The sequence below is a fragment of the Saimiri boliviensis genome, chromosome X (assembly GCF_048565385.1).
Source record: "Saimiri boliviensis isolate mSaiBol1 chromosome X, mSaiBol1.pri, whole genome shotgun sequence".
Taxonomy (NCBI): domain Eukaryota; kingdom Metazoa; phylum Chordata; class Mammalia; order Primates; family Cebidae; genus Saimiri; species Saimiri boliviensis.
In genome coordinates this window covers 115883902-115906041 of record NC_133470.1, presented here as the reverse complement: position 1 = coordinate 115906041, position 22140 = coordinate 115883902, and the positions used below count along the sequence as shown (strand labels likewise).

The 22140-nt window shown below is 46.0% G+C and overlaps 3 protein-coding genes across 4 annotated transcripts in view; 2 read left to right on the top strand and 1 right to left on the bottom strand.

Annotated features, from left to right (window-relative positions):
* Nucleotides 1-420: 420 nt before the first annotated feature.
* Nucleotides 421-1626, bottom strand: RNF113A (ring finger protein 113A). The gene has a single exon (XM_003931082.4). The coding sequence runs from the start codon at nucleotides 1500-1502 to the stop codon at nucleotides 471-473; it is 1032 nt and encodes a 343-aa protein (XP_003931131.1). The 5' UTR covers nucleotides 1503-1626; the 3' UTR covers nucleotides 421-470.
* Nucleotides 1627-1706: 80 nt separating this feature from the next.
* NDUFA1 (NADH:ubiquinone oxidoreductase subunit A1) lies at nucleotides 1707-6674 on the top strand. Its single transcript, XM_039464150.2, has 3 exons — nucleotides 1707-1902; nucleotides 3247-3336; nucleotides 6518-6674. Exons 1-3 carry the CDS (start codon nucleotides 1801-1803, stop codon nucleotides 6536-6538), a joined length of 213 nt encoding a protein of 70 aa, XP_039320084.1. The 5' UTR covers nucleotides 1707-1800; the 3' UTR covers nucleotides 6539-6674.
* Nucleotides 6675-10400: 3726 nt separating this feature from the next.
* Nucleotides 10401-22140, top strand: part of AKAP14 (A-kinase anchoring protein 14) — a 37740-nt gene continuing 26000 nt past the window's right edge. For both annotated transcript variants that reach the window (XM_074391995.1, XM_074391994.1), the window contains exon 1: nucleotides 10401-14838. The gene's annotated coding sequence lies outside the window, so the exon portion shown is untranslated. The remainder of the gene's footprint in view (nucleotides 14839-22140) is intronic.

Below are 22140 nucleotides of genomic sequence, written 5' to 3'. Positions count from 1 at the left end.
CATAGAAGAGGGGGTTAACTATAGCTGCTTCCAAGACAGCAAGGAACATTTTCCATACGTGAAGTCTGTGGTACTAGCTACCAATCCCCCAAACCCGACCCCTCTCCCTCACACCTTGGCTCTGATATATTTTGTAGTACAGGCTCCTAAGAGAAAGAATGCATGAAAGTACCCGGTAAACATTAAGTGATATAGAAATGTGATATAATAAGCAGGCTCAGAGTTCTTTCTTTCATCATAGCTTTGGTTACTTCGAGCAAATTCTAACTCTCTTCTCAAACTACTCCCATCTCTATAATTTATGCCGAAGTGTTCTAGGGCTAAAAAATCCCGATTATACCTACCTTGAAGCTTTTAATCCAGGACCCTACTTCACCACCCGCCTTCTGTCACTTTCTCTAAAAGGACACGAATTAAGACTTCCAAAAGAACAAAATATTTATTTTTTAAATTTAAGAATTACGGGAAGCCTAAGTAATGGGAATTGGATCCTCATCGGGGTCTTCTGGGAAGTCGGAAGCACCACCCTCTCCTGTAGCACGATGCTTCTCTAGTTTAGCAATCAATTCTTTCGCTGGATTGAAGACGCCATTGGTCTGCTGGTCACAGACAAAGCAGCGCGGGGTGGTGCGGAAATGCTGCAGTGCACATCTCTCGCAGAAATAATGCCTGCACTTGGTGACAACTGGGTTTTGGAAGCTCTGGCGACAGATGAAACATTTGAATGGTATTTCCTCATCATCGCTTCCCACTTCATAGTTTTCATCCTCATAGACACCATAGCGACCCTCATCAAGCTCACGTTCGATCTGCCACCCATGCTTGTAATCTGAACGGTCATGGAGGAATTTGCAGCTGTCTCCGAAGCCGCAGAAGCCAGTCTCTTTGTAGTCCTTACAGATGTCGGGCTGGTAATCCCAGCGCACGGTGGCACGTAGATGCTCGGGCGCTCGGATGGGGCCCTTCCTCACCATCCCGGAAGAGGCATTGCCCATAGACGTATCCTTGGGCTTCATGTATTTCTGATAATTGTTGATTCCCCGATAGATCTTGTCATCCTCCTTGCCCCTCAGCTCCTCCTGGATCTTCTGGCTGCGCTCAAAGATGGATTGTGCATCGCGCTCTTTCTCTGTGTCCAGCTCATAGACAGCTGTTGCCCCCATATCCTCTGGTCCCACGGGTTTCGCCGAGCGGGTGGATTTATAAACCACGCCGAGACTCTCGGGCTCATTTTCCACCTCCTCCTCGCTGCTCAAGTTGCCGTAAGCCGCCTTCTGTCTACCACTGTCACGGGTCTTCTGTATCATTGGATTGTGGGTCGTCCGCTTCTTTTCCGGTCGAACCACAGTGCAGCCTTCGTCGCTACTGCTGCTGCTTTCTCCAGGCTCTGGGTCGCAGGCCGGGCGCTTTCTGCGTCCGGCAGCCCCTTTCCGCCCAGGCTTTTTGAAAAGGAAGGTGCACACCTGATCCACCGTCTTTCCTGGAGAAAGCTGCTCTGCCATTTTACAGTCCCGAGCTCCGAAACGGCCGTGGCTGCCTGGGTAGCACTTGGTCTCCGCACGTCACTCCACGTTGCGCGCTCCGCCGCTAGTCAAAGCAAAAGTCTGTGACGGAAGAGGACTGCGAGTACGCGAGCGCTAGCCTCTCTTGAGCCCTGGAGGATTCCGTCGCTTCCTCCGGAGCCGTACGTGGCACCGCCCCGCTCGCAGGCGGCCGCGGGGCTTACTGGGAAGATAGCCGAAGATCCGTCACCTTTCAAGGACGTAGAAATAGGGTTTTGGCCTAGGTAACCGGGCAGAGATGTGGTTCGAGATACTCCCTGGACTCTCCGCCATGGCTGTGTGCTTGCTTATTCCAGGACTGTCTACTACGTACATCCACAGGCTGACTAACGGCGGCAAGGTAAGGCGGCTTGAGGGTCCGGGAGCCGACTCCACGGGCTGATTTCCGTAAAGGGGGCAGGGAGGCAGTCAGCTTGCGGACTCTCTCTCCGAGGTCGGCCTTCTCCTTTCTTAGGGTTGCCTAGAAGCTGAGGCTTGCGAAACGAAGCTTGGTAGAAAATACATCCTGCTCTAGTGAAAACCAGCGTTTCAGGGTGGATCAGACTGGACCTCAGGGCTGAGTAGCGACTTGGGGCCCGGAAAGGTAAATTAGAAGAGTTGGCATAAGCCAGTAATCCAGCACTGTGGGAGGCCGAGGCGGGCGGATCACCTGAAGTCGGTAGATCAAGACCAGCCTGACCAACATGGTGAAACCCCGTCTCTACTAAAAATACAAAATCAGCCGGGTGTGGTGGCGCATACCTGTAATCCCAGTTATTCGGGAGGCTGAGGCAGGAGAATCGCTTGAACCCGTGAGGTGAAGGTTGCAGTGAGCCGAGATCGCAGCATTGCACTCCAGCCTGGGCAACAATCACGAAACTCCGTTTCAAAAAAAAAAAAAAAACAGAGATTCTTTTGCCTCACCCTCCCGAGTAGCTGGGACTACAGGCGCGTGCCACCACGGCCGGCTAATTTTTATTTTTGTTTGTATTTTTAGTAGAGGCGGGGTTTCATCATATTGGCGAGGCTGGTCTTGGACTCCTGACCTCAGGTGATCCACCCATCTTGACCTCCCAAAGTGCTGGAATTACAGGCGTGAGCTCCTGCCTACCCCTAACTTTTTTATTTCCCACTTTTTGTTGCAAGCCTTTAGGAATTTACTGCAAGATCTTGTTATTTTGTTTTATTATTTTATCTTTTTGTAGAGACGGGGTTTCTCCATGTTGGTTAGGCTGGTCTCAAACTCCTGACGTCAGGGGATCTGCCTGCCTCGGCCTCTCAAAGTGCTGGGATTACAGGCGGGAGCCACTGTGCCCGGCCAAGATCTAGTTTTTTACATCGGGATTCATTTTCCCCTCTTCTAGCCCTTCACATCGTCTCTAGTACAGAGTATAAATATATTTACATTCTGGTTTTGTGATTGTCCTCCTTCACCTGAGTTTCTTAGTGTTAGAAAGGCGTCCAACACTAGACATTTCTTTACTAGACATTTCGTAAAAAAAAAAAAAAAATTAATGTTGGTTAAGATAGTGTAAGAAGTCATGGTCACCAACTTAATTCTAAAGTTTAGTGGTCTGATTTTATTTAGGAGATTGTGGTCTTGTATTATTAATTTCTCTAGAATGTCTCCTTTAAAAATCGAAATACCCATCAATTGGATCACTCACTTTTATAAACTGCAATGTCAATTCTCTCTTATTTGAAGGAAAAAAGGATTGCTCATGTTTTGTATCCATGGAATTTGATGGAAAGAGATAGGCGCATCTCTGGAGTTGATCTTTACTATAAGTCAAAGGTAAGATGCCATTCTGATGCCATCCTTCTGCCAGGGTTGAGGTGGGTTCTGGTAATACCTTGCCAAGGGTCATACAGTGCTAATAACTAGCATTTTCTTATTTACTAGTGAGGTTGGCATCTTTTTACATATTTAATCTTTTTTTTTTTAGTCTTTCTTACTGTCATATATTTCTTACTCTGTGGATTGTTGCCTATATCCTTTGCCTGTTCTATTGTTTGTCTTTTTCTTTTTGATCTATAGTTCTTTATATATTCTAGACTTTAATTTTTTGTCTATTTTATATTTGACAAAACATTTTTCCCAGTCTGCTGTTTGTCTTTTGCACTGTATGATTTTTTTTATCAGGTAGTTTTAAATTTTGATATTTAATTTATCATGTTTTGTTCTGGATTCTGGGTTTTTATGTCTCCCATACAAAGGCCTTTTCTATCCAAGATCATAAAAATACTTTGAAAAAATAAAATAGAGACAGTCTTGCTGTGTTGCCCAGGCTGGCCTCAAACTCATAGGCTCAAGTGATCTTCTTGCCTCAGCCTTTGGAGGAGTTGGGACTGCAGGTATGCCACTATGCCTGGCTCATAAAAATACTTAAAAAAAATTTCTCCTAATATTGTTTCTTTTTTCTTTTCTTTTTTTTTTTTTTAAACATTTAGTTATTTGGTCCACCTACAGATCATTTTGGAGTATAATGTGAAGGAGGGATTAACTTTACTTTTTTCCAAGAAGTAGCCAGTTATTGCAGTTACACATTTATAGAATGGTTTAGTAGTCCTAGCTACTCGGAAGGCTAAGGCAGGAGGACAGTTTGAACCCAGGGGTTTGGTGCTGCAGTGAGCTAGGATCACACCACTGCACTCCAGCCTGGGTGAGAGAATGAGCCTGTCTCAAAAAACAAACACACAAACAAACAAACAAAAAAACTACCACCAAACACCCAGTTCATCTTTATTTGTAATACCATTCTAGTAAACTAAATTTCCATGTACACATGGGCCTGTTTCACAGAGGTGCTTTTCTGTACTCTATAGGTCTGTCTATTCCTGCAACAATACCTCATTTAAATAATTACTATAATTTTATATTTGATTCAGTTATGACATTGCCAGTTTTGTAGGTCAGAAATGGCCAAGCAGTAGCATTTTCATAAGGCTCAACCTAATAGTATGTTTTTTGGGTTTTTTTGTTTGTTTGTTTGTTTGTTTGTTTGTTTTGGGGTTTTTTTTTTTTTTTTTTGAGATGTGGTCTCACTCTGTCACCCAGGCTGGAGTGCAGTGGTGCACTCTTGGCTCACTGCAACCTCTGCCTCCCAGGTTTAAATGATTATTCTGCCTCAGTCTCCTGAGTAGCTGGAATTACAGGCACCCACCACCATGCCCAGCTAAATTTTTTTTTTTATGTATTTTGGTAGAGATGGAGTTTCACCATGTTGTCCACGCTGGTCTCTTAACTCCTGACCTCAAGTGAGCCACCTGCCTTGGCCTCCCAAAGTGTTAGGATTACGGATGTGAGCCCCTGCGCCTGGCCCTAATAGTATATTTTTATATTTTGTAGGAGTAGTTCATTATCAGAATTCTTTTCAAAATGTTTACTTTTTAATATTTTCTCCTTGCTCATTTATTCTTCACAGCAAACCTAAGTCAATAGTATTTCCATTTTATAGACAAGAGTCAGAGTGATTAAATAATATTATAGGGACTCAGCCTGGGTGATATACCTCTCAGTGGAGGGGTAGTTGGAAATCTAATCTAATTAACATGATAATAATCTTATCTGGAGCCATATTTTCAAGAATAGCCATCAGAATCACCTGGCATGTGAGACAGAATTAGGATTTCTAAGAGACAGCTCCAAGGAAGTTGCAGTTTTAATTTATCTTAAGGCAGTTCTTCATGTAATAGTACACCAAATACCTGGACTATGTTATTTAATACTTAGAAGAAGTGTCACCAATGATTAACCTTTTAACTTATAGCTTCTGAAGTATTTGTTTGTGAACTTAGTAAGACCCAATAGGTATTTTGAATAAATAGTGTAGTGCTTGTCGGAGAAGGGCTCTGGATTTGGGGTCCCTGGACTTGAATTCTGGCTCTGCTAATTCCTTATGGACTTAAGCAGATGACTTTTAACCTCTCTGAGCCTCCATCTCCTCATTTGTAAAAAAGTGGAATGAAGCTGGGCGCGGTGGCTCAAGCCTGTAATCCCAGCACTTTGGGAGGCTGAGGCGGGTGGATCACGAGGTCAAGAGATCAAGACCATCCTGGTCAACATGGTGAAACCCCGTCTCTACTAAAAATACAAAACATTAGCTGGGCATGGTGGCGCGTGCCTGTAATCCCAGCTACTCAGGAGGCTGAGGCAGGAGAATTGCCTGAACCAGGAGGCGGAGGTTGCGGTGAACCGAGATTGTGCCATTGCATTCCAGCCTGGGTAACAAGAGCGAAACTCCGTCTCAAAAAAAAAAACAAAAACAAAAACAAAAAAGTGGAATGAGGAGAACAGTATCTGTTGGCTGTTATTTTTTAAAACAGATTTTACCTTCTGGTCGTCTGACTCACTGAGGTGCTTTGTAAAAGGATCCACGTGGAGGCTAAGCATGGTGGCTCACGCCTGTAATCCTAGCACTTTGTGAGGCCAAGGCTGGTGGATCACCTGAGGTCAGGAGTTCAAGACCAGCCTGACCAACCTGGCAAAAACCCGTCTCTGCTAAAAATACAAAAATCAGCTGGGTGTGGTGGCACATGCCTGTGATCCCAGCTACTCGGGAGGCTGAGGAAGGAGAATCACTTGAACCTGGGAAGTGGAGGTTGCAGTGAGCTGAGATTGTGCCACTGCACTCCAGCCTGTGAGATGGGAGCGAGATTCCAACTCAAAAAAAAAAAAGGATCCAGGTGGTAGAGTTGCGTGACTTTAGTTCTGATTGGGGGTGGGGGAAGATTTTTGTTTTCCTATAAAGCAGTATGTTTGCTGCTGTCAGAAAATGAAAACTAGACATCATTACAGGTTATTCCTTAGTGATTATAAAATTTAATCCAGTGTATTGTTGCAGTTAAAGAAATGTGGGATGTGGAAGCACTCTTTTTAATAAGAGAATGCCATTTGGTGACATGAAATAAAAGCATATGACATGTCTTTGTTAGGAACAGACTTCTCACATTCTCCTTTTTAAACTGTTTTTCAGGGTTTGGAGAATATTGATTAAAGAAGCATTTTCCTGATTGATGAAAAAATAACTCAGTTATGGTCATCTACCCCTGCTAGAAGATCATACAGTATATTATGTAGCATGCAGTGTGTTATGTAGTGCTTAATAAAAATAAAATGAAAAAAAAATCAAAGGCATTTATTTTTTAAAACATACTACACAAAATCAAGCCGTCTACCCAGTGTAGTCTTTATCCTTAAAAAAACTAGAAGGCAACTGTGAGGCTTGTATAATTACAGACATAATGTACATCAAGCACCTATCTCTGTGCCTAGCATCTAATACTTCAAAAATTGTAGTTGCTACCATTGTAATAGATACTAGTATATTTAACTTTATTTATTTACTTTTTGTACAGAGTCTTGCTCTGTTGCCCAGGCTGGAGTGCAGGGGCACCATCTTAGCTCACTGCAACCTGCACTTCCTGGGTTCAAGTGATTGTCCTACCTCAGCCTCCTGAGTAGCTGGGATTACAGGCACACACCACTGTGCCCGGCTAATTTTTTTATTTTTTAGTAGAGACAGGGTTTTACCATGTTGGCCAGGCTGGTCTCGAATTCCTGACCTCAAATGATCCACCTGCCTTGGCATCCCAAAGTGCTGGGATCACAGACGTGAGCCATTGTGCCCAGCTGACACTAGTAAATTTTACAGAGTTTCTTCAGAGATAACTAGAGAATACAGAAAAAATAGTATTTTTTTTTTCTAGTTTCTTTTCTGAGTGGATCCTATAATGTTTAAAATTCCAGTTGGTCAGGTTTGAGTTGGGAGGGGTTTAAAAAACAAATCCCAGGCCGGGCATGGTGGTAGCATATGCCTGTAATCCTAGCTACTCAGGAGGCTGAGACAGAATCATTTGAACCTGGGAGGCGGAGGTTGCAGTGAACTGAGATCGTGCCACTGTACTCCAGTCTGGGTGACAAGAGTGAGACTTCGTCTCCAAAAAAATTCCAGTTGGGAGATGTTTAAAACAGATTGTACCTTGAATCATGCATTCTGTATGGTATCTAACAAATAGTATATGCTTAAGTTAATTTTAGTATATAGCAGCAACAGCAATCATTTGGTTTATTAAAATGAGAGTGTACTGAGCACTTGAAATAGAGTTGCACGAGGCACAGTGGCTTGCCTCTGTAATCCCAGAACTTTGGGAGGCCGAGGTGGGTGGATCACAAGGTCAAGAGTTTGAGACCAGCCTGGCCAGTATGGTGAAACCCCACCTCTACTGAAAATACAAAAATTAGCTGGGCATGGTGGTATGCGCCTCTAGTCCTGGCTACTCAGGAGGCTGAGGCAGGAGAATTGCTTGAACCCGGGAGGTAGAGGTTGCAGTGAGTCGAGATTGTGCCACTGCTCTCCAGCCTGGGTGACAGAGCAAGACTGTCTCAAAGAGTTGCATGTTCAATGTTAAAGGTAACCAAGTAAGATTTGAATTAAAGATGGTGATAACTCCATGTGTACACAGCAACACCACAGATGACACTTCCAGGTGAGAATACCAAGTTGCTTTTCATATCTTACCCAGTTTAACATCTGATCTGGCAATTACCTTGAATACACCTGCACTGTGTGATTGCCATTGACCTCATTTAACAGTACGAGGCTTATAGAAGGAAGTGGCATTTACCCTTACAGTAGTGGCTATGTTGTGCCATCCCTTGATAGTGAGGCAATGACCTTGTACTGTTCAAGGAAAGCCTGGTCATGATTACAAACTTAATACTACCTGTATTATCATTTAGTGCTTCACAGCCTTGTGTAATTTACAGTTAAAAGAACTATTCCTGGAAAGGAAGAAAGAGGGCAGGTAGTACACATAGGGACTCAAGGATACAGAAGATGTATTGAAAACATGACTGATTTATCACTACTTTTGCTGATTTCTAGGTCTGTTATTTCTCCACTTTGTCTCTAGGTGGAAATCATCCCCTGTTTTTATGTCCTTAGCCGACTATCACAACTGTATACTGAGGGGCTCCAAAACGACAGATAGAGTTGGTTAGGTTTACGGTTAGAGTCCAGATTCTTCACTGCCCTTTTTTGTAACATCTGCTATGAAATTGAGCTTTATTTTTGTACTCTACTGCTAGGGAGCGAGCCAGATTAAAACACTTTGAAGATACGAGTTGTATAGTGATGTGTAGTCTGGATTTCTTTTGATTTTTTTTTTTTTTTGAAAGTGCAATTAGAAGGGTGTTTTTTTTTTTTGAGACGGAGTTTCGCTCTTGTTACCTAGGCTGGAGTGCAATGGCGCGATCTCGGCTCACTGCAACCTCCGCCTCCTGGGTTCAGGCAATTCTCCTGCCTCAGCCTCCTGAGTAGCTGGGATTACAGGCACGTGCCACCATGCCCAGCAAATGTTTTGGATTTTTTGTAGAGAAGGGTTTTCACCATGTTGACCAGGATGGTCTCGATCTCTTGACCTCGTGATCCACCCGCCTCGGCCTCCCAAAGTGCTGGGATTACAGGCTTGAGCCACCGCGCCCAGCCTAGAAGGGTGTTCTTACAGCAGCTCTAACAGATGTGGTACAGCTACTGATCTCAGATCCATCTGTCACTGGCCTGTTAAAATGCTGCTTAGGAAACAGTCCCATTTGCTCGGTTTTATTTACTATCATTAAAATTTAGAAAACAGATGTTAGGCAGGGTACGGTGGCTCACGCCTGTAATCCTAGCACTTTGGGAGGCTAAAGCGAGTGGACCACTTGAGGTTGGGAGTTTGAGAACAGCCTAACCAACATGGAGAAACCCTGTCTCTAGTAAAAATAGAAAAATTAGCTGGACGTGGTGGTGCATGCCTGTACTCCCAGCTACTCGGGAGGCTGAGGTAGAAGAATCACTTGAACCTGGGAGGTGGAGGTTGCAGTGAGCCGAGATCACACCATTGCACTCGAGCCTGGGCAACAAGAATGAAACACTGTCTCAAAAAAAAAAAAAAAAAAAAAAAGACCAGGTGTGGTGGCTCACGCCTGTAATCCCAGCACTTTGGGAGGCCGAGGTGGGCAGATCACGAGGTCAGGAGATTGAGACCATCCTGGCCAACATGGTGAAACCCCGTCTCTACTAAAAAATACAAAAATTAGCTGGGGATGGTGGTGCACGCCTGTAGTCCCAGCTACTTGGGAGGCTGAGGCAGGAGAATTGCTTGAACCCAGGAGGCGGAGGTTGCCGTGAGCCGAGATCACGCCACTGCACTCCAGCCTGGTGCCTGGCAACAGAGCGAGACTCTGTCTCAAAAAAAAAGATGTTATGCCATAAGTGCATGCAAAAAAACAAAACAAAACAAAAAATTAAAAAAAAAAAAGTCATATTATTCACCTAGCTCAAAATCCAACAATATGAGGTATGCAGTGAAAATAGTTGCTCTAATCCCCTGCCTAGCACTTGTCAATTGTCACACCACCCCAAAGGTGTGACAATTCTTTTTACTTTATTTATTTATTTTTTTTATTTTTTTGAGACGGAGTTTTTGCTCTTGTTGCCCAGGCTGGAGTTCAATGGCATGATCTCAGCTCACTGCAACCTCCTCCTCCTGGGTTCAAGCAATTCTGCCCCAGCCTCCCAAGTAGCTGGGATTACAGGCACCTGCCACCACACCCAGCTAATTTTTGTATTTTTAGTAGAGATGGAGTTTCACCATGCTGGCCACACTGGACTTTAACTCCTGACCTCAGGTGATCCACCTGCCTTGGCCTCCCAAAGTGCTGGGATTACAGGTGTGAGCCACTGTGCCCAGTGTGGGTTTCTTTTTACTTTGAAAATAGTCCTTTTTGGCCGGGCGCGGTGGCTTAAGCCTGTAATCCCAGCATTTTGGGAGGCCGAGGCGGGTGGATCACAAGGTCAAGAGATCGAGACCATCCTGGTCAACATGGTGAAACCCCGTCTCTACTAAAAATACAAAAAAACTAGCTGGGCATGGTGGCGCGTGCCTGTAATCCCAGCTACTCGGGAGGCTGAGGCAGGAGAATTGCCTGAACCCAGGAGGCGGAGGTTGCAGTGAGCCGAGATCGCGCCATTGCACTCCAGCCTGGGTAACAAGAGCGAAACTCCGTCTCAAAAAAAAAAAAAAAATAATAATAATAATAATAATAATCTTTTTTTGGTGTATGATATACACATTTTAAAAAATCCTTTTTTGCCACGTTGTACTTTGGGAGTCTGAGGGGGTGAATCATTTGAGGTCAGGAGTTTGAGACTAGTCTGGCCAACATGGTAAAAACTTGTGTCTACTAAAAATACAAAAATTAGCTGGGCGGTAGTGGAGCATGCCTGTAGTCCCAGCTACTTGAGAGGCTGAGGCAGGAGAATCGCTTGAGTCTGGGAGGTGGAGGTTGCGGTGAGCCGAGATCACACCATTGCATTCCAGTCTGGACGACAGAGTGAGACTCTGTCTTAAAAAAACAACAAACAAACAAAAAAACACACTTCTTTATTAAACCCAAACCAAAAATGGTCAATAGGGTTTCTTTTTCTTTCTTTTTTTGAGACAGGGTCTCACTGTCACCCAAGCTGGAGTGCAGTGGTGAGATCTTAGCTCACTGTAACCTCTGCTTTCTGGGCTCAAGCGATCCTCCCACCTCAGCCTCCTGAGTAGCTGGGACCACAGGCGCTCACCACCACGCTTGGCTAATTGTTTGTATTTTTCGTAGAGACAGGTTTTGCTGTATTGCCCAGTGGTCTCAAACTCCTGGGCTCAAGAGATTCACCAGCCTCGGCTTCCCAAAGTGTTGGGATTACAGGTGTGAGCAACCGCACCTGGCCAATAGGGTTTCTTTATGCATATACAAATACAAACAAGTTCTTCTGTCTTCTGTTTTGTATGATGGTAGTGCTGACATATACTATTCATTTCTTTGGAAGTTTGGAAGGATGGTTCTTATTTGAAATTACATCTACCAGGCTATTACTTGTAAGGTCAAATAAAATAGTCAATAGGAAAAGACTGAAAAAACAGAGGAAGCCATACATATTCATAAGGAAGAGGAAGAGAATGGTGCTGCCTTGTTTGGGAACCAGATGATCACCTAGCTAGCCAGTGGCAGAGCTGGGATTAGAATCCTGATGTTTTGACTCCCAGCCTAGTGTATTGTTCTCTGTGGTTCACTTCACTAAACACTGATTAAGTAAATGCTACATGCCAGGTGCTGTACCTCAGATTTGAATATGATTCTGCAGGCCGGGTGTGGTGACTCACGCCTGTAATCCCAGCACTTTGGGAGGCTGAGGTGGGCAGATCACTTGAGGCCAGGAGTTCAAGACCAGCCTAGCCAATATAGCGAAACCCCATCTCTATCAAAAAATAAAATAAAATGACATAAAGTAAATGAATGTGACACAGCACTCCTCTGCAGGAGCTCCGTCACTGGGAGTGACAGAAAACTATGTGAAGGATAAGTGCTGTTGAAGCAGGAGCCACCACGAGAAACAGACCTCTTGGACACCGAACTAGGAAGGAAGAGGTGATTTATTCGGCCGGGAGCAAGGCAACGTAGTTGTCTAACAGCCAAGCTCCTCTAACAAAGAGAAGCTCTTCCTAGGCCAGGTGCAGTGGCTCACGCCTATAATCCCAGCACTTTGGGAGGCCGAGGCGGGTGGATCACAAGGTCAAGAGATCGAGACCATCCTGGTCAACATGGTGAAACCCCATCTCTACTAAAAATGCAAAAATAGCTGGGCATGGTGGTGTTCGCCTGTAGTCCCAGCTACTCGGGAGGCTGAGGCAGGAGAATTGCTTGAACCCAGGAGGCGGAGGTTGCAGTGAGCCGAGATCATGTCACTGCACTCCAGCCTGGGTAACAAGAGCGAAACTCCGTCCCAAAAAAAAAAAAAAAAAAAAAAAAAGAAATTACATGTGAAAGATCTTGGTCCATGGAATAGGCATGGGGTGGGGATTTGATCTTGTTTAAGTAAAAACAATGCCTTCTAGAAGGATTCCCCCATAGTATGCCTGCTATCTCTAGGAAGGCGATTAAGGAGGCCCGGCGGCAGCTGGTTGGCCAGCCTTTTCTTCTATTGAAATGCAGCGTGGAAGTCAAGGGGGAGGTGACCTTAGATACCTGGGTCTCTTTCCTCACTCTGACAAATCTGCAGACGGTGCTGTGGGAGCGCAGAAGTGGGGCAACTCAGCCTTGGGTTGGGGGAAAGGAAAGAGCTTAGGGATGTGTTTCCAGGGGATGTGACACTAAGCTGTCTGGAAGGCTGGATGGGATTTATGAGACAAGCAGCTGAGGGGAGGACATTCCAAGCAGAGGGAACAGCATGAGGGTAGAGACACAAACAGGATGGCTGTGTGGGAAACTCTAGAGGCAGTTCTGCAGAGCAGAGTGTGAGGCAGAGGAAAGGGACTAGAGAGGTTGGCAGGGCCCAGAAGGTGAACGGCCTCGGACGTCCCCCTCAGGTGTTGAAATTCCCCCTGAGGGTGACTGGGGAGCCTAGCAGGAGGCAGGAGAGTGATGTGACTTGCGCACATCTCCCTGGCCCTCTGCACAGGGTGGGTTTAAAGCACTGGTTTTCAGCTGGGTGAGTTTGCCTTCCAGGGCACATTTGCTATGTCTGGAGACATTTTTCCTTGAGGCAACAGGAGGTTTGGATAGGGAGGTGTTGCTGACATCTAGTGGACGGAAGCCAGCGACACGTCTAAACATCCTAAGATGTACAGAACAGTCCCACATGAAAGTTTCCAGTAGCCTCAAGTGTCAATAGTGCCAAGATTGAGAAACTCTGAAAACAGTAGTAGGGTCTCCATTAAGGAACACAGTTCTTAAAAAAAATTCTGCCTGGGCGCAGTGGCTCACACTTGTAACCCCAACACTTTGGGAGGTCGAGACAAGAGAACTCCTCGAGCCCAGGAGTTCAAGACCAACATGGGTATAGCAGGTCTACAGTCGTTCTCTATTTTGAAAAAAGTATTAAAGAGGCCGGGTGCAGTGATTCACACCTGTAATCCCAGAACTTTGGGAGGCCAAAGTGGGCAGATCATTTGAGACCAGGAGATCGAGACCAGCCTGGCCAACATGATGAAACCTCATCTCTCCACTAGAAACACAAAAATTAGGCCAGGCGCAGTGGCTCATGCCTGTAATCCTAGCAGTTTGGGAGACCAAGGCAGGCAGATCACCTGAGGTCAGGAATTCAAGACTAGCCTGGCCAGCATGGCAAAACCCTGTCTCTACCAAAAATTACAGAAATTAGCTGGGCCTGATGGTATATGCCTGTAATCCCAGCTACTTAGGAAGCTGAGGCAGGAGAATCACTTGAACCGGGGAGGCAGAGGCTTCGGTGAGCCAAGATTGCACCACTGCACTCCAGCCTGGGTAACAGAGGGAGACTCTGTCTCATAAATAAATAAAATGAAATAAAATAAAATAAAAATATAAAAATTAGCTGGGTGTTGTGGTGGGCACCTGTAATCCCAGCTACTAGAGAGGCTGCAGCACAAGAATCACCTGAACCCAGGAGGCAGAGGTTCCAGTGAAGCAAGATGGCACCACTGCACTCTAGCTTGGGTGACAGAGTGAGACCCTGTCTCAAAAAAAAGCATTAAAGAGAGAAAAAAAAGTTTAAAAAAACCCTAATTATTCAGAAATGTTGAGATCAATTTCTATTCTCCCTCCCTCTCCTGGTTCTTTTTTTCATTCGGATCTCTGTTGGCTCATCTGTAAACTTGAACCATATGCCTTCTCTGGAGGCGTTTGTTTTTCCAAGGAAGTACTTCATATGCTCTCTCTCTATTTATTTATTTATTTATTTTTTTGACATGGAGTTTTGCTTTTGTTGCCCAGGCTGGAGTGCAGTGGCACGATCTCGGCCCACTGCAACTTCTATCTCCTGGGTTCGTGATTCTCCTGCCTCAGCCTCCCGAGTAGCTGGGATTATAGGCATGTGCCACCACACCCAGCTAATTTTTTGTATTTTTAGTGGAGATGGGTTGTCACCATGTTGGCTAGGCTGTTCTCGAACTCCTGACCTCAGGTGATCTACCCACCTTGGCCTCCCAAAGTGCTGGGATTACAGGCGCGAGCCACCATGCCCAGCCTCCCATTGTACTCTCAGTGACATGCCTCAGCCTGAGAAGGCACAGAGTAACATGTTTCTTTTCCAAATAGATGATGTGAGACGTGGAGACACACAACGTTGGGAGCACCTTCACGTCAGAGAGCTGCACCACCTGTGGATTGTGTGGCCTCTGGTAGATCACGCTTCAGTTCTCCCATCTCTCAAGTGAGGACAGTATGCGCTCTGCATATGTTGCTGGGTAGCTGAGAGGATCTTATGAAATCATGTATGTGAAGTAGTTGGTAAGTGTACAGCCTCATGCATGTGGAATGGACCATTGCTGCATTGTGAGCACCGTTTTTTTTTTTTTGTTTTTTTGTTTTTTTGTTTTTTTTTTGAGACAGAGTTTCGCTCTTGTTACCCAGGCTGGAGTGCAATGGCGCGATCTCGGCTCACCGCAACCTCTGCCTCCTGGGTTCAGGCAATTCTCCTGCCTCAGCCTCCTGAGTAGCTGGGATTACAGGCACGCACCACCATGACCGGCTGATTTTTTGTACTTTTAGTAGAGACGGGGTTTCGCCATGTTGACCAGGATGGTCTCGATCTGTTGACCTCGTGATCCACCCGCCTCGGTCTCCCAAAGTGCTGGGATTACAGGCGTGAGCCACCGCGCCCGGCCGTGAGCACCGTTTTAACAGCTCTCCAGCCAACCCTTGAATCCCTCAGGCACTTACACAAAAGTGATGTTGGGAGGACCCTCAGGCCAGGTCTTTGGTCCCCTGTTAGAGTAGTCACAGCTAGGGAATCACAGAGCACTGCCAAGACAACAGATGGTAGGAACTTCAGTGAAGACACTAATTGTTTGAAAGGTGTTTTCTGAAAGCAGAGCTAAAAATGCAGTTTCGTGCCCTGTGAGAACTGAGTGCCTGGTTACACCTCTCAGCTCTTGCTGCTTACTCTGCTGTAAGGGAAGGTGCTGAGTGGATAGGACTGAAGCTGGTCATTGTCACCAAGAAGCTTCTGGTTGAGGGTAAGGGATGGAGGATGAGAGTTAAACATCACTTGGTTTTCAAGATTCCATATTACTCTGATGCTTCTGTGAACTGAGAAATTATTCTCCTGTACTTTTGTGGTAAATAAGACACATGGTACAATTATAGGTTTTTTTTTTTTCTATACCAAGTCTATAGATGTGGATTATAGATACTTAAAGAGATTGGCATTCAGCTTATTGATTTGGGTCTGCGTGTGCTTGTGTAATACTCCCTCTGCCACCTCATCCATACCCTCCTGACCAAATATTCTCTCTCTGAGGTTTGAATACTCTAGAATATTCCTTTTTTTTTTTTTTGAGATGGAGTCTCACTCTGTCCCCCAGGCCAGAGTACAATGGTGCGATCTCGGCTCACTGCAACCTTCACATCCTGAGTTCAAGTGATTCTCCTGCCTCAGCCTCCCGAGTAGCTGGGATTACAGGCACCCACCACCACGCCTGGCTAATTTTGTATTTTTAGTAGAGTTGGGGTTTCACCATGTTGGCCAGGCTGGTCTTGAACTCCTGACCTCAAGTGATCCACCTATTTCAGCCTCTCAAAGTGCAGAAATTACAGATGTGAGCCACCGCATGCAACCAACTGTGACATTTTGATACAGTTTTGATAAAAGGCAGAGAGAAAGAAATTCCTATAAAGAACAAGTCCTGTGTTACATTTACATAATTCTTTTTTTTTTTTTGAGACAGAGTTTCGCTCTTATTACCCAGGCTGGAGTGCAATGGCACAATCTCAGCTCACCACAACCTCTGCCTCCTGGGTTCAGGCAATTCTCCTGCCTCAGCCTCCTGAGTAGCTGGGATTACAGGCACGTGCCACCATTCCCAGCTAATTTTTCGTATTTTTAGTAGAGACGGGGTTTCACCATGTTGACCAGGATGGTCTCGATCTCTTGACCTTGTGATCCACCCACCTCGGCCTCCCAAAGTGCTGGGATTACAGGCTTGAGCCACCGCGCCCGGCCCTACATAATTCTTAATAGTTATTTATTTATTTATTTATTTATTTATTTATATTTTTTGAAGTGGAGTCTCACTCTGTCGCCCAGGCTGGAGTGCAGTGGCACGATCTCGGCTCACTGCAACCTCTGCCTCCCGGATTCAAGCAATTCTGTCTCAGCCTCCCGAGTAGCTAGGATTACAGGTGTGCACCACCATGCCCAGCTAATTTTTGTATTATTATTATTAGTAGTAGTAGAGACGGGGTTTCACTATGTTAGCCAGGCTGGTCTTGAATGCCTAACTTCATGATCTACCCACCTCGGACTCCCAAAGTGCTGGGATTACAGGAATGAGCCACCACGTCCGGCCTTGTTAATAGTTTTTTGGACATATTTCTGTACTCTGTATGTCTTATACTGTTGGGTATAATAGTCCTTCCTCCAACCCCAAAGACTCTTCTGCAACAAAAATCCAAATAATTGCTTTTAGGATTTCCACAAATCTTGATTCACCATTAGACACATAATTGTTCTTTACAGGGGACCACTGAGAAAATGGCCCAGCAGATATCACTTGTATAAACTCAAGTAACTATTGCTTTATTAGTTTGAACACATTTATTATCTGTTGTTTTGGTTCTTGGTAGGTACCTTCTTTGGCTCCAGCAAACATGGAGAGACCAATGATTATATTTGGGCTAGAGAGTGGTCAGACATACAATTTATAAACAACCATGTAAGTTTGATTATGACCCCAAATAATTATAATCCCAAAGGCAACAGAAAGAAGGTAGGGAGAACACTGGGAACACTGGGCATTATTACCCCAAGAAAACAAAGAAATTTCCCTAAGAAAACAAAGAGTTTCTTTGGTATACTGTGCCTATCTGCTCTGTGCCACCCGCCATGTTGCTGGGGAGTGTTTCATTCAGCAGATAGATTTTCCCTCTAAGCCTAATACACTTAGTTTCTAGAGGCCAGAAATCCAGACCGGCTACCAGAAGCTTGCTCTTCTCTCTTACCTCTAAAATCTTAGTATTTGGGGGTGGGGATTGGTCTGGTCTCTAGGGAAATCCTGGAGTTTTCATATAGTGCCTGTAAGAGTAGCCCACTCTAGTTATGACCGTAGATCTGAACATCAAGACATCACTATCAAAAATCCAGCCATCAGGAAGTTTTGACATAGTACTTTTGTTCTGAGGGAGGCACTATTCAATGAGGCACTCATGCTCAAGGATGGCCAGGATATTCTGAGATGTTTTTTTGTGACATTATGACTCTCAATGACCTACCCACCTGGGCCTACCACAGTACTCAGGTCTGTGACCTTTACTGTTAGAAGATGGGCCTCTGCTTGGGAAAGGCCCTGGGTTCCTAGCACCTCCTCCCTCTTTCTTCCTAGGGCAGTCTGGTGGCCTTTGAGATGAGAATCAAAGTCACCTGCTTAGAATTGAGGCAGGAAAATCGGGTCTGGAGGCAGGGAACCTAAGGCTATTTCACGCTGACTTCCTAGAACTAAATTGAAAGGAGAGTTCTAACTTTCCATGCCTAAGTAACAAAAGAACCAGAGGTTGCTCCCTTTGCAAATGCCCACCTTTCTGTGTGGCAGATGGGAAACTGAAAGTACCTCTGATTGGTTGAAAAAAGCAGATGAAAAATTGCTTTTTGCAACCAGACATTTGCAACGTGTAACTTTGTATCTTCACTTCAGCCTCTGGTTACTATCCCGACCAATCAGACTGATTGGGGAACACGTCTTTGTATAGAAGTACAACTTTTTGTAACTTCACTCTAACCTCTGATTGGTTGCTTTCCACAACCAATCAGATGTTTGCATAGGAGTGTGACCTCTGTAACTTCACTTCAGCCTCTGATTGTGGGCCACAACTTCATTTACATGGGGCGAACACCAAGTGGCCAATGGGAAACCTCTAGGGGGTATTTGGACCCCGGAAGATTCTGTATCCGGGCCGTTGAGCCGCTGGTCCGCCTGTTGCCACACTGTGGAGTGTACTTTCATTTTGAATAAATCTCTGCTTTCCTTGCTTCATTCCTTCCTTGCTTTGCTATGCATTTTGTCCAATTATTCGTTCAAAACGCCAAGAACCTGGACAACTTGCAGTCAAGGCCCTCTCCTGGTAACAGAACCTGCCCAAATTCAACACGCCTCATGTTTTTGGTAAGAAAGCATTTCACTGTCCCCTGCTTTGACTTACTTGCTAACTATCTTTTCATGTGAACACACTTTATCTTCCCAACTACATTGTAAATGCATCGAGGGTGGGAACCTTGCCTTAAGTCAATTTTACTTCTCACGATTCCTGCTACCTGTGTACTTTACAGTCACTTAAAAGATATGTGGTGGCTGACTGGGTTCATTTGACAAGCAGAGAATATCAGCGTTTAGCTTAGCCTTGTGGCTAAGAGGCATCAGCCTTGCTAGGCGCATCGCTGGACCACGCATCATCGGGCAGCCCGCGCGGCCTCCCCGCCCCCTATAGTCCCGAAGCTTCCAGAGGCCCATGGCAGGGGTGTGGTGTGGGGGATGGGGATGGGGGATAGGGGATGGGGTGGGAGTTGGGGCTTCCCAAGCAATCAAATCTGTTTCCTTCCCGAGGAGGGCAGGTGCTGAGCTTGGCAAGCCTCTAGCTAGCTCCTCCGCCTCTGCCCCACCTGCTCCTCCCAGCTCTCCCCTCCACATCGGTTTTCAAGCCATTTTCTCCACCTTAACCTGCACTAGCATCCAAGCAGGGAGCAGTATGGAAGAACCTTCCTCGCACTGCGTGAGGATTCAAAAGGTCTCTCAACCTAGAAAGCCCTGGAAGCCAAAATTTGTGCGTTTCAGCAAGGGGCGTGGCTGGGGGTAGGAGGTAAAGTTCTGGCCACAGAATTTAAGCTTCTGCTTCAAAGGAGCCTTTCTAATCTGCTGGGAAATCTCTCCAGGTTCTCTTCACGAAAGCATTTTGCCTGCATTTGTCTCCTCTGGGCAATAACGAATCCTACTCCCAGCCCGTTGGGGTGGCTTATGCCTGTAATTCTAGCACTTTGGGAGGCTGCGGCAGGAGGATCGCTTGAGGTCAGGAGTGCAAGACCAGGCTGTGTAGCATAGTGAGACCTAGTCTCTACAAAAAATTAGCTGAGCATGGTGGTGTGTGCCTGTTGTCTCGGCTACTTGGGAGGCTGAGGCGGGAGGATCACTTGATTCCGGGAGGTCGAGGCTGCAGTGAGCTGTAAACCCACCATTGCACTCCAGCCTGGGTGACAGAGTGAGACCCTATCTCTTCCCCCGCACCAGCACCACCAAAAGAAAAATGAAAACAAAAAAAAGGAAAAAAAAACCAAAACACCTGACCAGGCATGGTAGCTCGAACTTGTAATCCCGGCACTTTGGGAGGCTGAGGCAGGTGGATCCCTTGAACTCAGGAGTTCAAGACCAGCCTGGGAAACATAGCAAAAACCTGTCCCCACAAAAAAAAGAAAATACAAAAATTAGCTGGGTGTGGTGGCGGGCGCCTGTAGTTCCAGCTACTAGGGAGGCTGAGGCAGGAGAATCGCTTGAACCTGGGAGATGGAGGTTGCTGTGGGCCAAGATGGCATCACTGCACTCCAGCCTGGGTGACAGATTGAAACTGTCTCAAAAAAAAAAAAAAAAAAAAATCCCATTCCCCCTCCCACATCAGGTCCTTACCATGTGCCTGTCACCCTCTCACCAGTGGCCTCGGGGATGCCTAGGAGAGGCCTTGGTGTCCTTGCCCACCTAAGCTTGACACGAAGGAAATGGAAGCTCTGCCTTACGAAATGCAGCAACTGTGGGGCCTGTTTCTAACCCCCATTCCAGAAGCAGCACTGCTTCCCAACCGTGGCCCAGGAGGAGGGCAGGGCTGTGGTTCCCGAACTGGTGTGGCACCGGAGGGTTCATGACAGTTGGTGTGATGGGCTTTCCGGGAGTCAGACCAGTGAGCAGAACCGAGGCTAGTCACCATCATCCATCATCCATACCGAAAGCTCTGGAGCTTGCATACTCAACAACAACAGCATCTACACTCCACAAAAAAGTAAGGAAAAAAAATAAGAAAAAACAGCATCCACACCAATCCTCTTGCTTGCTTATTGACTGATTGATCGAGACAGAGTTTCACTCTTCTCACCCAGGCTGGATACGGCTCACTCCAACCTCCGCCTCCTGAGTTCAAGAGATTCTCCTGTCTCAGCCTCCTGGTAGCTGGGATTACAGGCACCTGCCACCATGCCTGGCTAATTTTTGTATTTTTAGTAGGGGTTTTGTCATGTTGGCCAGGCTGGTCTCGGACTTCTGACCTCAGGTGATCCACCTGCCTCAGCCTCCCAAAGTGCTGGGATCGCAGGCATGAGCCACCATGCCTGGCCAATACCACTACTATAAATAATAATAGTATTAAATAGAAATGATATCTAGGCTGGGCGAGGTGGCTCACGCCTGTAATCCCAGCACTTTGGGAGGCCAAGGGAAGCGGATCATGAGGTCAGGAGTTCGAGACCAGCCTGACCAACATGGTGAAACCCCATCTCAACTAAAACGACAAAAAAATTAGCTGGATGTGGTGGTGCTTGCCTGTAATCCCAGCTATTCGGGAGGCTGAGGCGGGAGAGTCACTTGAAAGCGGGAGTTGGAGGTTGCAGTGAGCTGAGATTGCGCCACTGCACTCCACCCTGGGCGACAGAGACTCTGTCTCAAAGAAAAGAAATGGGGTATCACCATGTTGGCCAGGCTGGTCTCGAACTCCTGACCTCAGGTGATCTAATTGCCTTGGCCTCCCAAAGTGCTGTGTTTACAGGCGTGAGCCATCGTGCCCCACTCAGAGTCTGTGTTTCTTCTACTAAACCACAGTCTCCCAAACTCCTCCCACTCCACCCTCCATTCCCCTGCCTCACCACTACACTTCCACAGCATGATCTCTGGGTGTGGAACCCCAAAATATGTGATGTCTTCCAGGCAGCGAGCTCAGTATCTCTTCCTGGATAAAGACACTTATCTTTTCTTCCTTTCTTAGGATTGAGATCCACTGTTTTATGGGGAGCAACCATGCCATCTACAGAACATAGTTAGGGCAGAGGTACTGGGACAGGGATTTTAGAGATTAATAAAATGAAACTGGGTGGTGACAGGATCATCAACTTTTCATTTCACCAGTGAAGACCATTTAAAAGAACACCATTTATAATACCACTACCAGTTTTTGGGAGGGGAGATGGAGTCTCATTCTTATCTCCCAGGCTGGAGTGCAGTGGCGAGATTTTGGCTTACTGCAACCTCCAGCTCACCAATTCAAGTGATTCTTCTGCCTCTGCCTCCCAAATAGATGGGATTACAGGTGCTCACAACTATGCCCAGCTAATTTTTAGTAGAAATGGGGTTTCACCATGTCAGCCAGGCTGAACTTGAACCCCTGACTGCAGGTGATCCGCCCGCCTGGGCCTCCCAAATTGCTGGGATTACAGGCGTGAGCCACCATGCCTGGCCAGTACCACTACTATCAATAATAATACTATTAATGGAAATGATATCTAGGCTGGGCGCGGTGGCTCACGCCTGTAATCCCAGCCTCAGACTTTGAGAGGTGGAGGTGGGAGGA